The sequence below is a fragment of the Musa acuminata genome, chromosome BXJ3-3 (genome assembly GCF_036884655.1).
Source record: "Musa acuminata AAA Group cultivar baxijiao chromosome BXJ3-3, Cavendish_Baxijiao_AAA, whole genome shotgun sequence".
In the NCBI taxonomy this organism is placed as follows: Eukaryota; Viridiplantae; Streptophyta; class Magnoliopsida; order Zingiberales; family Musaceae; genus Musa; species Musa acuminata.
Genome location: NC_088351.1, coordinates 254,481 through 269,288, shown reverse-complemented (window position 1 = coordinate 269,288; position 14,808 = coordinate 254,481). Strand labels below are relative to the sequence as shown.

General features: G+C 42.4%; 4 protein-coding genes across 5 annotated transcripts; 1 reads left to right on the top strand and 3 right to left on the bottom strand.

Annotated features, from left to right (window-relative positions):
- Positions 1–168: 168 nt before the first annotated feature.
- Positions 169–1,745, bottom strand: LOC135633398 (uncharacterized). The gene is made up of 3 exons (XM_065142807.1): positions 1,619–1,745; positions 1,356–1,524; positions 169–653 (listed from the first exon to the last, which is right to left on the bottom strand). The coding sequence occupies exons 1-3, from the start codon at positions 1,664–1,666 to the stop codon at positions 409–411; spliced, it is 462 nt and encodes a 153-aa protein (XP_064998879.1). The 5' UTR covers positions 1,667–1,745; the 3' UTR covers positions 169–408.
- A 1,774-nt stretch (positions 1,746–3,519) lies between these two features.
- LOC103977404 (uncharacterized) lies at positions 3,520–5,341 on the bottom strand. The gene is made up of 2 exons (XM_009392896.3): positions 5,028–5,341; positions 3,520–4,838 (listed from the first exon to the last, which is right to left on the bottom strand). The coding sequence occupies exon 2, from the start codon at positions 4,824–4,826 to the stop codon at positions 3,702–3,704; it is 1,125 nt and encodes a 374-aa protein (XP_009391171.3). The 5' UTR covers positions 4,827–4,838; positions 5,028–5,341; the 3' UTR covers positions 3,520–3,701.
- Positions 5,342–5,766: 425 nt separating this feature from the next.
- LOC103977264 (small ribosomal subunit protein eS4x) lies at positions 5,767–8,807 on the bottom strand. The gene is made up of 5 exons (XM_009392727.3): positions 8,688–8,807; positions 7,432–7,509; positions 7,159–7,339; positions 6,905–7,002; positions 5,767–6,421 (listed from the first exon to the last, which is right to left on the bottom strand). Exons 1-5 carry the CDS (start codon positions 8,688–8,690, stop codon positions 5,984–5,986), a joined length of 798 nt encoding a protein of 265 aa, XP_009391002.2. The 5' UTR covers positions 8,691–8,807; the 3' UTR covers positions 5,767–5,983.
- A 3,783-nt stretch (positions 8,808–12,590) lies between these two features.
- Positions 12,591–14,314, top strand: LOC103977265 (REF/SRPP-like protein OsI_017815). Of its 2 annotated transcripts, none has more exons than XM_009392728.2 (3): positions 12,591–12,743; positions 12,851–13,084; positions 13,663–14,314. In XM_009392728.2, the coding sequence occupies exons 1-3, from the start codon at positions 12,711–12,713 to the stop codon at positions 14,080–14,082; spliced, it is 687 nt and encodes a 228-aa protein (XP_009391003.1). In that variant the 5' UTR covers positions 12,591–12,710; the 3' UTR covers positions 14,083–14,314. The 2 variants fall into 2 exon arrangements, with proteins under 2 accessions (XP_009391003.1, XP_009391004.1); XM_009392729.3 differs by having other exon boundaries at positions 12,634–12,743; positions 12,857–13,084.
- The last annotated feature ends 494 nt before the right edge of the window (positions 14,315–14,808 follow it).

Sequence of the window (14,808 nt, the reverse complement as noted above, 5' to 3'; positions counted from 1 at the left end):
AAGGCATTTTAGATCATGTCGTTGTCAATAAATTGGTACCTACCTAATCGTTGTTGAAATTTCCGTCCATTTCGTTCTCTGCACAGTCAATGCTTCTCTAAATGATCAGATTCTTACCATAAAATAATTTGAATGAAGAACATCTCCATAGATTTCATGATCCAGAGGTCCCACAAGCATACGAAATCGTTTGGAAAAACTTGTTCCATACAAGAATAGATCTCATGATATGTGGAGATCCCACAGGCATAGTATAATAGTATACGGTGACAAAGAGAAAGTTCTCCGAACGCTTCTTCCTCCACCTTCAACCGGGGAAGAGGTTCTTGAATATGATAATGAATGTACATCAGATAAGCAAGCTTAGCTATATGTCCATGTATCCATCATGTGTCAAACAGCTAGCTCCTACTGATGAAGCCTTGTTCCACCGGTCCTTGCACATTCACATTCACATTCACTATCGCGGTGATGATGCCGCTCCATCGAATCACACGATGTCGTTCGTCGCGATGAGGCTGACGGCCGCCAGAACCGCCGCTTCCGCTGCTTGGGAAGCTCCGTCTCCGATCTCCTCAGCATCTCCCACATCACCTGCACATCTTGGTATCCACACGTTTGGACGTCGTCGTGGAGTTTACTGATCCCATCACCTGTTCAAACCCAACATTTCAGAGTTGTGACCAAATCACACTAGTACGAATTTTGAAATGATTATCAAGGATTTTTTTTTTTGTTTCTTTCCATCATGCATGCTCGATCGCAACCCTCTTATGAGAAAACCATCGTGGTTTCCTTTCGATTCGTTGTGCGAAACATTGAATCTCAATCTACTTCCGAGCAGTCGCCACGAACAACGGCGGATGACATCCCGGTCACAGTCGAGGGAAGCGCAATTGTTTAAAGCAAAAGATGAGCAAGAAACCACAATCGAGTAAAAGGGCATGTTAATTACAGGACCAAAATCTACGCACGACTGGCATGGCGCACAGAGTTTAGAAAGAGAACAATAAGAAGCGAGGCACCATGAGGAATCAAGAAGCATGGCGGCTATAACACCATCGATCCTAGAACGACATCGTCTACAGAAAAACAAACGGTGGATTGACATCCAGGTCTCTGCTGACAACAGAAATCTCTCGTCCAAAGTCCACAACTTAACAGCATGAGCACAGGAAACCACGATTCGTGTCAAAGATATGTAAATTACAGTGCCAAGATTAAGCTTTTAGTTTAGAAAGAGAATGGCAAGAACCGAGGCTGATGCTTCGCTGCCAGCACTGAAGCATCGCTATAACAGAGGAGCCATACCAAGTGATGGAATCATGGAGATATTGAGGCAAGAGTGAGGTTACCGTGCTTCCGAACCTTGACCCTTGCGGCGACTGCTACCAGCGCGCGCTTCACCGGGAACACCACCTTCTCGTTCCACCAAGCCATCTCTCTCTCTCTCTCTTTCTCCCGTGGGAGCTGTGTTACCCTTTGCCTCGGTGGCTTGGTTCCACCTGGATTGAGACCGGTGCCCTGTGAAGGTATTATAGAGGGTGAGAAGAAGGTCAATCCCGATCGCATCCGTTCACACCAAATGCCCACGTTTTCTCGACTGCTCATGGCGTACCAGCGGTCGTCCTCTCGCCCGCGCCCACCATCTCACGGCTCCATACATGTCACAGTGCACACCTTCATTCCTTAGAATAATTGGCAGTGGTACCACTCGCGAGATCTCGTTGTGTGTTTATATATATATATATATATATAGAGAGAGAGAGAGAGAGAGAGCCGGTAAGCACGCGGTCATCCGCCTCGCCGGTCGCCGCCGCGCTTCTGACCGTACGCGGTGGAGCACGCCCCTTCCTCTCCTCTGACGCCGTGGACGTGGGTCCCACGTGGAAGCCCATGCAGGCGCTGCCACTTCATCTCCTTGTGACGATCGGTGTCGGCAGGCCGGCCATCGCGAGGGGCGACGTGGCGCGATGCCAGTGGCTGCGACCGCTGTTGCCTGCATCCGAGGAAGATGGAGATGGGAGAAGACAAGATCGAGTGATGAGATCGAGGTGTCGTCGGGAGCGTGGAGGCCCCACTTCCTTACCCCTTTGGACGATCTAACCCCACCTCGCCGATTCATCGTCAAAGCAACCAGCCATCACGCGAACACTGTTTTTATTTGCCACTTTAATCGACGGCAGAAAAAGTAAAATAATACCAATGTTTTATGCGAAGCATATCACAAAATTAGACAGTCTTAATAACATATGGGATTTGCCGACTGCCCAAGGCAACTCAACTCGCCGGGGGGGGGGGGGGGAATCCCAGGCGGCGGCCGTCGTTTTCAGCGAGCGGCCCGCGTGGCCGTGGTCAAAAGATCCATTTGGTCGCCCGCCGCGCACCGACAGGGTGCAATCCGCCGCACGCTCTGACACGTGTACAAGAGTTGGACCAGGAGCGCATGCCGAAGCCGTCTTGATTTGACGAGTTGGGGAGGGGAGGAAGGGGCAAGGCGCCGTCTTAATCGACGTCAAACTCTTCCCACTGACTCCCACGTGCCCCGACGCGTAAAGCCCGAAGGCCATGGCGGATGTCGATGTTCACTATTTCTTCCACCGGTTGAAAGTCACATTATATCGATGGAAAAAGAAAATAAAATTTTAAGAGATTAGTAATATTCTGAGCACATGTAATGTTGATCAGATCAAATTTGATTATCAACGCATGGTATTAAGTTTGATCCAACTTGATTTACTTAAAACACTTCCGTGACAACATTCGTCGTTGATCAGATCAAATGTGTTGTCTTGTCTCAGATAAAACTTTGTCCAGCCAACAACATCACGCGAGATGATGGAATGTTCGCTCAAATAGTCAACATCACAAAACATAGCAGCTTTAAATGCAAAGAGCCACCACAAAACACATATTAAAAAAAATACAAGCAAAACTCCCATTAACAATAAATCTAGAGAATCCATCCATAACCCCTCCCTTAGCTCTAAGACAGTGGAGCGTTGACCGATAGGTTGGTGGCATGTTCTTGTCAGGTGCTGTGCCATGATTCATAGGATCCCTATATCGTAATTATTAATCCCATTATTTCATGCAAATTATAGTGATAATAGTAAATCTTTGTGAATAGATATGATTTTTTATTTAAAAATCTTAGCTAAGATGATACTGTATACATCATGTGTTAGTTAAAGTCAAAGACTTGGATTGACTCTCTCTATATATATAGAGAGATGGAGAGGAGAGATGAGGTAGAACTGAGATCCAAAGTTTCAGAGATGATAAATTATTATGTTTAATAAAAAATTTAAAAGTGTATGCATTATATATATATATATATATATTTTATGTCCATCACTTTTTTGAGAGATTTTCCAATACAAAATAATAGATATGAAAACTTACTGTTAAACGATACCCAATATATATATATATATATATATACGTGTTCATCGAAAGCACAGGAACGCAGTGCAGGCATGAAACAAAGAGGAGAGAATGTGATTTGCAGCATATAACTCCACGCTTACACAAACTTAGATCGGAAGAAGCAAAGCACGAAGCAGACGAGACAAACAAGTATATACGGGTCATCGACCAATCTTCATCGCTCTCACAAGTGGGAAGATTGTGATCGATACAATAGGAGGAGGCAATCCATAACCCACTTTGGTTGACTCTCGATCGCCTCTTTTCTCCTGCTAGTGTCGGGTTTCCAATGAGTCAACCCCTTCCCTCCTGTTATCCTCCTCTTCTTCCTCTTCCGATGGCCCATTCTTTGACTCCTCTCCCACCTCGCGTTGACCTCCTGCTGTGTCCTCCTCCTCCTCCTCCTCCTCCTCTTGGTTTTGACCTTTTTCCTCGGGCGTCACCTTCGTTTCCTGCAGCCCTCGACCGTCATCGGCGGCCGCGCTTCTGCTCTTCACCGGCTCTGCCACCTCCTCGTGCTGTTGAGTACTTGGTTGCTTCTCCGTCTCGTGCAGCGACATGGCGGTCTCGAACGCCCCCACCAGCGCTTTCACCTTGTTCCTCCGCGCCGCCAACTTGCTCGCCGCCTCCTCTTTTACGGCGTTCTTGGCGGGCGGCGACTCCTTCCCCATCTTCGCCTCCTGCCTCTTCGACACCGCACCTTCGGCCGCCGTCGCCTTCGATTCGTTGCCGGCTGTCTTCTTCCCTCCTTGAAGGTTCAGCTTTCTCGGACCTGCAGCCAAATCGATGGAGCTCATGGACATCGACCTCGCTCGTGTCCTCGGCTTCTTGGAAGCGTCAACCACATCCGCGGGCTCCGCGCTCGCCTCCGAGCCCTTGATCGGTCCGTCTTCTACCTTTCTGTTCTTCGGCAACGTCGACCGAAGAGCTCCAGCTTCCGCGACCTTCGCATGATCTTGTACGTCCACAGGCTTGGCTTTCGTTGTCGCCTTAGGGAGGCTTCTGGGCTTCGACGCCTTCTCCGAGCCCGGGTCCTTACATATGGCCGGTTTATGGTCAGATGACAGTGGAGGAGTTCTTGCTGCTCTCGGCGCGGGACAAGCTTTCTGCATGGGTGGTTTAGAAAGAAGGCGTTTGCCGGAGGAAGCGGCGGCGGCGGTGGTCGGCACCGTGGAAGGCTGGGAGCATTGTTGCTGGTTCTTGGGATAGTGGCAGCTGGTGCAATGGCTGGAGCATATTGTTGGCTTGAGGTAGTTCGGAATCGTCTTCTCCAGCGGCCTGGGGACGTCGCCGTGAGGCGTGTCTCCTATCGATGCACCCCCATGCGGAGGAGTAGGCAATGCGACGCACCGGTCTCTGCGGAGGACGCCTTCCATGTCTTTGGCAGCCATCGCCATGCAAGAATATGCCTGCAGTCAACGTGCATCCCTTCAAGACGACATGGATGGATACAGATCCAAATCTTACCAAAAAGAAGGGTCTAAACTCTTGCAGATCCATCAGCAAGAGAGTCAAGCACCAAGATTCATTCATCTAACGGGTGACGGTCGATGGCAATTCACATAGGGCATCAAAGAGAAACACCAAGGAATGATTACCTCGTTATCGGAGATTTCAGGACGTTGCTTCCATGTCGCCTCCCGTGGACGCGAACGCGGCTGCGGAGCCGGTGGTTTCCTCGCGAGGGCAGGGCATTGTGGACGCGAGGAGGGAGGACGGCGAATGGTGGTGGGAAGAGGGATGGTTATAGGGAGGGTCAACACAGCTCTGCGCTCTATTCCGGGGATGGGGATTGGACCAGGTCACAGGTCCATTGTTTTTCTAAGACGTCGATGCCTCCCTCATCCACTCTCCTAACTTTGGTAATAAAGTTGATAAACAACTCCTTCACAATAGTAACTTGTAAAATAGTCCAAAATAACATTATATAATATATATATATATATATATAGGAAATATTATAATTATTAAATGTAAATGCTATGAACATCTTATTTTATTTTGCATTAAATATAGTTATTAATATGAAAATAACATGCACTTGAAGTCAATAAAAAAAAAATCATAAGTAGATCAAAAGAATCTATGATTAATCTTGATACAAAACCAAGTGAATCATTGATTGATGAGGTTTTCACTCAAGTCACTTTAATATTAAATAAATTAGTGAGCAAAAGTAACTGTTTGCATGGCAGGAGCTTTTGTTGTCGGGACGTAGCAGCAGTGATCATGCAATTTTTGTGATACAAAATTGACTACAGAAGAAAAAGACAAAAAAAAAGAGTGATTGATCGTACCCTCAAGATAAGAAAAAATAAAATAAAATTACTTCAAAAATTGTCCAAAATTTAAAAATCTATTACTTAACAAATGAATTGCCTTTTAAAACTCAATCTCTGATTGTCTGGAACACAAACAATTAAATGAACATTTCGCTTCTTAATTTCAAGAAATTAAGTACCAAATTCCAAAACTAAAAGCTAAAGAACACAGCGTTCAGTACCACCTACCTCCATGGACTACAATGACCATGATAACAGAGTTTGGGCTATCACTAAGTTGTGGCAGCTGCACCAGCAGCAGCTAAGCGTTTCCTTGCCTCCTCGATTATGCTGAGCTTGATACCCCTGCCTTTGGGGAGAGAGACCCAGGGCTTGGTCCCTTTGCCGATGGTGAAGACATTCCCAAGGCGAGTTGCAAACTCATGGCCGGTCGAGTCCTGGATGTGAATGGTCTCGAAGCTCCCCTTGTGCTTCTCCCTGTTCTTGATCACCCCAACACGACCAGTGTTTCTTCCCCCTGTAACCATGACAACATTCCCAACATCGAACTTGATGAAGTCCACAATTTTGTTGGTCTCCAGATCAAGCTTGATGGTATCATTTGCCTTGATAAGAGGGTCCGGGTAGCGAATGGTACGACCATCATATGTGTTCAGATAAGGAATTCCCTTTTGCCCAAATTGAACTGAACGTACTTTGCAGAGCTTGAACTGCAGCAAAGAGACACAAATGAGGCTTCCACATACAGCAAAGAAAAGCAACTTAATAATGCAAGACAACTTCATACTCCTTGATGTTAATTTTAAATTAAAAAAGAAGAGAGGAATGCTAGCTGCATCACCATTTCAGATGTTGCAATGATAGCTTAATTAAAATTTATCTTCATGCCACAATAAACAGTTGCATGACTGCAAAATCAATGAATCTTATCAAGAATCACCGGATGGGGAACTGACTTATTATTGTGACCTATCAAACCATTAATTGATTTGGACCCCAGAGAATAATGCAGCATATCCAACAGCTGAAAGGCTAGTAAAATCAAGTCACATTAGGCAATTTTCTTGTCCACTGGATTGAAATATGAACCGATTCACAAATAAGCTAGCTATGCTTGTCCAGGTGTCATCAATATTCACCATTCAGTCAGATATAAACATCAAATGAAAGAAAATTAAATATAGTTTTTGCACCTTAGCCTCTTCATCCTTGACTGAATGGAGACGAAACCGTCCTTTAGTGTCGTAAAGGAGTCGGAAATTCTCGTTTGTCTTAGGAATCGAAACAACATCTGAATAAATCATCAAAGAAACTAATTAAGACGTCAGTTAATAAAGTAGAAAAATGAAAATAAATTCTTTTAGATAGGTCTGATAATACACATTGTCATATGCTCAAACATAGAAAAGTAAAACATCCCATCAAAAGACTGAAGTAGGTCACATACCCATAAATCCAGCAGGGTAGGTCTTGTCAGTCCTGACCTTTCCATCAACCATAACATGACGTTGCATCAAAATTGCAATCACTTCCCGATATGTAAGAGCATATTTCAGTTTGTTTCTCAAAATAAGAATTAAAGGCAAACATTCTCTTGCTTTGTGAGGACCAGATGATGGCTTGGGGGCCTAACGATAATGAGGTTCTTCAGTTAGAATAACAGGAAATATTATTAGTCAGACTGGAGGCAGAATTCTAATAGAAGACACAATGAACTTACAAAGGCACCACCAAGCTTGTCTAACATCCAGTGTTTTGGGGCATTGAGCCTCTTCAGATGTTTCTTCAATCCTCTAGCCTGAAAAGCAACAAGGTACATTAGTTAAACAAGCAACATTTATTAGTTCTGAGAAACTCAATAAAAGTTGCTGCTTAAATCAAGGTTTAAACAACAGAGAGAATTAGGGTTTTCACAGCCTAGTTCTAAAGAAGCAGCCACGAATAAAGATCTCCATCTAAGAATGGATTCCTTGTTAGAATGAAATATGCACCCCCATAATCAGATCGAACTGAGATATTCCGGTCCCCCGGGACTTTCAGAGGGTGAGCAAAACATGTGAACAAAATATAGGAAATGACAAAAACTAAATAGTATTTTACTCATCTAGCACAATATAATGGCCACAGCATCAAGTAACTTTTTACAAAAATGAAACACCAAAACCCTAATGATAACAGCTCTAAGGGCAACGAGTACAAGAAACTGCTGGCTTATGATTCAATCAAATGCTATCAGGGCATAGGTCATAATCAGGGAAGCATTTGAATGCAAAATCTTCCATATCATGCTCTTAACTCGAGGCCATATATATAGTTAAGGGAATAATTCTCAACAACTTAATCACGAATTTGTATGAAGCTATCATATTGGACAACAACAACAATAACAAAGATTCATAAAGATCCAAGACAACTGCAGCTTTGAAAGACAACAATTTCTGACTAGAAGAAACTTTCTAACATGGATATTGACCTCCGAAAACATGCTAGAACCAATGAGGAAAAAGATTCAGAAAGATTAAATTTGAGCCCATAGCACAGTAGATAATATTTTTCTTAAATTATGTGAGCCAAAATGGCTGGCTATAACACCCCAACAAACCGTGCTGAAAGGTCCACCAAACAGCGCTACGAAATCATTTAGGTTTGTACCAAAAAGTTCAAGATGATGGAAGAGGTTGAACATGTCCTGAAACAGGCGAAGTGACACAAATGCTTAATCGACTCCTTACCAAGACTGAAATACTAATGTCCTATACAAGAACGAAGTCACATATTTTGGCATCCCAGAAGTTCGGAAATGGATTACAAGAACGAATCTAGATAATCTAATGATCGCATCGGCGAATAGACGATGGTGTGCGTTCGGGGTGATCCCCTGGCAAATCCTAGCACCGAAAAGGCAACGGAGAAGGAGCTCCACATGAGACCAGAGAAATCAAGAAATTGGGAACGAATGTCACTCGAGGAACAAACCATTTTCTTTGTTCTGTTTCCGAGTCTCCGACTTCTCCTTCCCGCGAGGACGCCGCCTTCCTTCCCTTCCGAATAAAACAGCGGGAGGCATAAACCCTAGTAAGGGACGGGACGTCTCACAAACCTGTATCAGGTTAAATGTTCAATTACCATAATACCCATCTTATTTTGTGACATTTTGCAGAAAAGCTAATAAATTATTGGCAGATTTATGGGAAAACCCCATCTTGGCTTTTCCCTTATGGCGCCTCCTATTTTTCATATTTCCTATGGAGAATTTTTACCTTTTGTTAATACTCAAAATATCTTTATGGTATTTTTGAATGGAGTTAAAATATTTTGTTTCACTATAATATTTACAGTAGTAATAATAATAATAATAATAATATATCGAAGTTATAGCGTTTTCGGAAGGACTTAATTTTTTTTCCTTATATCAAAGGACATAATTTTTTTAATGGATTTAAATACATTGTTAATAAATTAAAATATTATAATATATTTAAGAACATTATTATAAGTGAGCATTAATTATTTTAAATATAATAAATCTTAAATATTAACCTAATTATAAGTTTTAAGATTTTATAAAGTAATTTATATGAGAATCTTAGTATTTTTATAAAAATAAAGAATTTTTATATATTTCACAAATAAATAATAAGAAAATTATTATTATTTCTCATTTAGCCTTAAACTTATGTTTATAAATTTTGAAGAACCTTTTTTTTTTATTAACTGTCGAAGGTTGACGATAAAAAAAAGCTGAATTGCAGTGTTTTTGGCTATTGAATAAAAATAATATAACTCCATTTAAAAATACAAGTTTTGATTGTATTTGGTGGAAAATAATTATTTTTTAGAAGGGTATTTTTATATTTGAAAAGATATCAGTTGTATGTGAAAACTATGAAAACATGAGTATCATATGAGAAAAACTCAAAATGTGAGATTTTTTCAGAAAATTATTAAATTCCTTACATTTTACTTATTTTCTTTGCTACCATCGAATTCTACATGAAGTCATATATTTAGTTAAATAAAAAATATTTTTAATTTTTATTTATATGTATTTTTTATTTTCTATCATCTTTTCTCATATTGCTAATAGTCAAACAACATGCAATGAAAGGGGGCAAAACAACCATCATCCTCATCCTCCTCCTTCTTTCCCTTTATCTTATATCTCGTCGTCACTTTCCTTTCTCTTCCTCCTCCACCTTGACAAGAAGCCACAAATGTCCCTTGACTCCACCTTTAAGACTCCACTCGGCATATCTCCAAGGATATCCCTACATCATTTGCATCGACCACAACAACCACATGTAGCCCCCCAATGACATTATCATCTACCACCATCATAATAGTCGAGTGACATTTTAACTATAATATTAAAATTATATTTGTGCACATTGTTTGTGTTGTATCTTCTATCGATAAAATCGATATTGTTAAGGTAAATAGAATTAGATATTTTTCACTTTTATAACTATAAAGATTTTAATATAATTTTTTTTATCTTCTTATCCTTTATGTTTACGAATAAAAGCTCACATTTAACACAGAGAAATAATACTATTTGCACCCACATTCGTACATCTCAAGTTATTAACTTAGACATCGAATGGATCAAACGAGAAACCTTTCATGACCTCGATCTTCATGCAGGTGGTATCTTAGGAGCTCATCGTTTTTACATCAGAGGCGCGTCTCAAGTAATCCTACACATACGGATTCAGACTACATCGTATTAATCAAGATGTTAATAATATTTTTCCTTGATATTTAGTTGGATCAAGAGTCAAACAACATGCACATGATAGCATTCGGGTTTATACTACATCGTATTAATCAAGACGTTAATAATATTTTTTCTTAACATTTAGTTGGATCAAGAGTCAAACACCATGCACAACATTTTGATTCGGGTACCTTATTCTGCATCTCGTCGCACTCATTTAGCAAAGCGAACATGGTGACTGAAGCATCCCTATTGCGGTCTAGGATCATGTTCATTAGGTGATGACCGTTAAACGAGGAAACACACAAATTAAAATAGGGATTAAAGAAGCAAGTAAACAAGTGAAGGGGGCTTCAGGTGCTGGTCGTGCTTGTTGCCTCGGTTAACTTAGTCAAACTTGTCACCTTGGGTGTTGACCGACTTGGCCATCTTCGACGGTTGTTTGGTCAAGCTAGTTGCCTCGGCCATTTGGTCAAACTGGTTGCCTCGAGCACTTGACCAAACTAGTCGCCTCAAGCATTGGACTAACTCGGTTGCCTTGGGCACTTGGCTAAGCTGATCACCTCGGGCATTTGATTGGATTGGATTGGTTGCCTTAGTCATTTGGCCAAGTTAGTTTCCTCAAGAACTTGGCCAAGGTGATCTCCTTAGCCACTTGGCTGAGTGGTCACCTCTACCATTTGATTGAGCTAGTCACCTCGGGCACTTGATCGAGTTGATTGCCTTAGGCATTTGATCGAGTTAGTCACCTCGAGCACTTTGACCAATGTGATCTCCTTCGCTATTAAATTTAACGTTTTAATAGTGAAGGAGAGGGTCGAAGATCGAAAAAATAAAAAATATTTAAAAGGGAAGAAAGAATAAAACAAAGAGAAAAAAAAATAAAGAAATAGATCATTCGACTGGAATTAATAGATTTGAGTTTTACCTTCAATTTAGATAGATTCTTACTCAAAAACCATCAACTATGTAATAGAACTTAAGACAAAGGGCATACATATCTTGACTAAGGGATTACTATTTATAATCTTTATTTTTCTATTTATAATCTCATTTTTAATTTGTTTAATATTTTTAAACTATCATTTTATAAATATACATAAATACCCTTTTATTCCTTATCCTCCTCTTCTTTTTCCTTCTTCCTCTTTCTTTCTTCCTCCACCACCTCCTTCTTTTCTTCTTCCTTCTAGTAGGTTGAGATGACAATGCAGGAACAATAAATGATGTCAAACAGTGTCAAGCTGTTGACAGTGAGGGTCAACAACGACCGTGACTAATACGAGGTTGTAGAGAAGAAAAATAAAATAAAATCAATACTATTAGGTTTATAAATAATAAAATAATATTTTTATTATATTTTAAGAGATTGTCAACAACAAAAAATTGTCAATAATAGAAAGGATTATGAATAGTAATATTCAAAATAAATAGCGGAAGCTTTTTTTTAAATGTAAATTGCCCTTAGTTATTTTTTTGTATATATATATATATAATATCGATGATAATTTTTTAGGAAAGAGACAAGGTTATATTAAGTACCATTTAATCTAATAAGGTATATATATATTAGATTATTCTTTTTTTTATGAAGGGAATCGTATTTTGAAGTAGTATATCACGTCAGCATCTCTTACAAGCTTGAAGCGACGGATTTGTTCCCACGCATAATATACCGTATTACTACGTATATTATATATCGTCGACCATAATATCTTTCCATAAAAATAAAATTTAAAATTATATTGATGACGATGTTTTGTAGTTCTATTATATGTCCAATGATTGAGAAAAATACAGGGTTGTATTATCTAGCATTTAATCTAATAAGGTACATATATTAGGACAATTTACCCAAAAAGTCCCACTTGATATATTACCTCATATATATTTTTTTTCCACGTGGGAAATTGTTTTGAATTAGTAGTTGATGTCAGAAGTCTCTAGATGCTTCGGGTGGCCCGCAAGATGAAGCCGCGGACCGACGGATTCGTTTCCGCATACAACTTTCCGTGCGTTCCGTCCGCAGCACTCGACAGGAGGGGACGCCTCTGCCTTCTCCGCGAAGTAGCCAACGGCCCGACGAAACGAAACGCCGTACGACACGGTGCGACGCGACGCGTCATCGAGCGCCCTCCCCACCGTCCGATCCGCGCTCCGCACAATTCCTCTCCCTATATTAACGAACCACGGAAGCGACCCTCTCCATCCCCAATTACTTCGGTCAGAACTCGTCTCTTTCTTCTCGCGGCGTTCTTCTTTTAGATTCGATCGTTCCAAGGATGGCCGATCCCGTCACCGAATCTCCTCAGATCGTAAGGGCCCTTTCCGATTTCTTTCTCGGTGTCGATTTCGATTTTTCTTGTGGATTTGCTTTTTGTCTTCGATTGAGAAAGTTTGCGGCGTTTTGTGTTTGGGGAAGGCTCAGGAGGAAGCGATAGAGCAGGAGAGGCTAAGGTACCTTGAGTTCGTGCACGCGGCGGCGATCCACGCGGTGCTGTGCGCGGCGCGGCTGTACGTATACGCGAAGGAGAGCGCCGGGCCCCTGAGGCCCGGCGTGCAGACCGTTGAGGGAACCGTGAAGACCGTCGTCGGACCCGTCTACGATAAGATCCACGGCGTCCCCTTCGAGCTCCTCAAGTTCGTCGACCGAAAGGTTCGTTCCACCGGCCACGCCCTCTCTCTCTCTTCTTTTGCGGCTTCCAGGTCCCTCTTCTTCTCCTTTGTCCCCTCGACGACGTTGCCATAGGTTGTATCGATTTCCTTTCTCTCCATCGGCCTACGTTAGCCCAGTATCGGGATGACCCCTCCGGTCTCTGTTGTCCGCTTCGGTGGCGCAGGATAGCACGGGCGACCTGCGCATCGTAGGATTGGACCCTCTCTCTCTCTCTCTCTCTCTCCTCCTCCTCCTTTCTTGCGGCTTCCAGGAGCCTCTTCTTCTCCTTTGTGTCGTTCACGTTGCCATGGATTGGACCCGTTTCCTTCTTCCCGCTGGCTTCCATGGCGCTGGTTGTGCCCAGGATGGTACCGGCCCCTCCAGGCTCCGTCGGCCGCTTCGTTCATCCATGGTGGAGCAGAATAGCACTGGCATCCGGCGCATCGTAGCCGGGACCGGTGGCGTACGTTAGCCTCGCTCGGGGTCTCCTACGAAAGTTTCCTTCGCATCTATTTCTTGCGTAAAATCAAAGCAACTAGCCGTTCTCTCTAATCATCGGCGGTGGTCACGTGAAACAGGTGGAAGTTACCGTGCAGGAGCTGGATCGTCGCGTCCCATCGGTAGTGAAGGAGGCCTCGTCGGCGGCCCGGTCCGCGGCGGGCGAGGTCCAGCGGGCCGGACTGGTCGGATCTGCCGCCGGCCTGGTCCGCTCCGTCTACGCCAAGTACGAGCCGGCGGCCAAGGAGCTGTATGCCAAGTACGAGCCGGCAGCGGAGCAGGCCGCGGCCTCGGCCTGGCGCTCTCTGAACCGCCTCCCACTCGTCCCCCAGGTGGCCCAGGTCGTCGTCCCCACCGCTGCCCACCTCTCCGAGAAGTACAACCAAGCCGTCTCCTCCTCCGCCGAGAAGGGCTACGCCGTCTCCGCCTACCTCCCCCTCGTCCCCACGGAGAGGATGGCACGCGTCTTCGGCGACAATGTCGCTACTGCCGCACACTGATCTATCATCTATGCTTGGAGAAGGTACTTTTGTTTCTGGGCTCTCTGGTCGGTGGCTTGGTGTCGTGATGGAGACTACGTATGAACTTATGGCTTTGGCACGCTTGAGACTATCTGGTTTTTGTTTGGCATTGAATAAAGTGTCTTCTCTGTTTGTTTAGTTATCAAAGCGTCTCTGTTTATGCATATAAATTGTGGAAATGGTGAGTAATATAGTTTATTTCTTTGATAAATTTGTAAATGTGGTATGATTTAATTTACAGTTTTATTTCTTTGATAAATTTGTAAATGTGGTATGATTTGTAAATGTGGCATGGATAGCAGTGAACTATTGTAAGCACTATGGATTTGTAGGATATTAGGAGTCAACATGTTTTGAAAATTGGGTTATTAGTATGGGTTTATTAGATTGGATCGGTTTGGGTGAATTGAATCCGGCCCAAGTTGTGACAGCACAAACTAAGGACTATGGGTTTATTAGTAAGATATTTTCCAAGACTTTTTTATAAATCTCATAACAACCCTAAAATGATACGACAGTCTAATTTTTCAGTTATAGCCTTTTTTTTAAATAAAGGCTTACAGTGCTTTACAAAACAATATAAGCTATTCAAAATATACTTACTATAATCGACATAAAAATCTCTTTATTTGTTTGTTTTTTTTTTAAATTTCCAAACCTGTTTTTATATAATTGATATAATAAAAAGCTATTCAAATTTGTTTA

What these genes read in the sequence shown, in the direction of transcription:
- LOC135633398 (XM_065142807.1), bottom strand. Translation starts at nt 1,666, where the DNA reads ATGTATGGAGCCGTGAGATGGTGGGCGCGGGCGAGAGGACGACCGCTG. An exon ending in GGGCGAGAGGACGACCGCTG is followed by an intron (nt 1,525 to 1,618) that starts GTACGCCATGAG and finishes ATACCTTCACAG; the next exon opens with GGCACCGGTCTCAATCCAGG. An exon ending in GGTCAAGGTTCGGAAGCACG is followed by an intron (nt 654 to 1,355) that starts GTAACCTCACTC and finishes GGGTTTGAACAG; the next exon opens with GTGATGGGATCAGTAAACTC.
- LOC103977404 (XM_009392896.3), bottom strand. Translation starts at nt 4,826, where the DNA reads ATGGCGATGGCTGCCAAAGACATGGAAGGCGTCCTCCGCAGAGACCGG.
- LOC103977264 (XM_009392727.3), bottom strand. An exon ending in CTACCCTGCTGGATTTATGG is followed by an intron (nt 7,003 to 7,158) that starts GTATGTGACCTA and finishes TGATTTATTCAG; the next exon opens with ATGTTGTTTCGATTCCTAAG. An exon ending in TCAAGGATGAAGAGGCTAAG is followed by an intron (nt 6,422 to 6,904) that starts GTGCAAAAACTA and finishes TCTTTGCTGCAG; the next exon opens with TTCAAGCTCTGCAAAGTACG.
- LOC103977265 (XM_009392728.2), top strand. Translation starts at nt 12,711, where the DNA reads ATGGCCGATCCCGTCACCGAATCTCCTCAGATC. An exon ending in TCACCGAATCTCCTCAGATC is followed by an intron (nt 12,744 to 12,850) that starts GTAAGGGCCCTT and finishes TGTTTGGGGAAG; the next exon opens with GCTCAGGAGGAAGCGATAGA. An exon ending in TCAAGTTCGTCGACCGAAAG is followed by an intron (nt 13,085 to 13,662) that starts GTTCGTTCCACC and finishes CACGTGAAACAG; the next exon opens with GTGGAAGTTACCGTGCAGGA.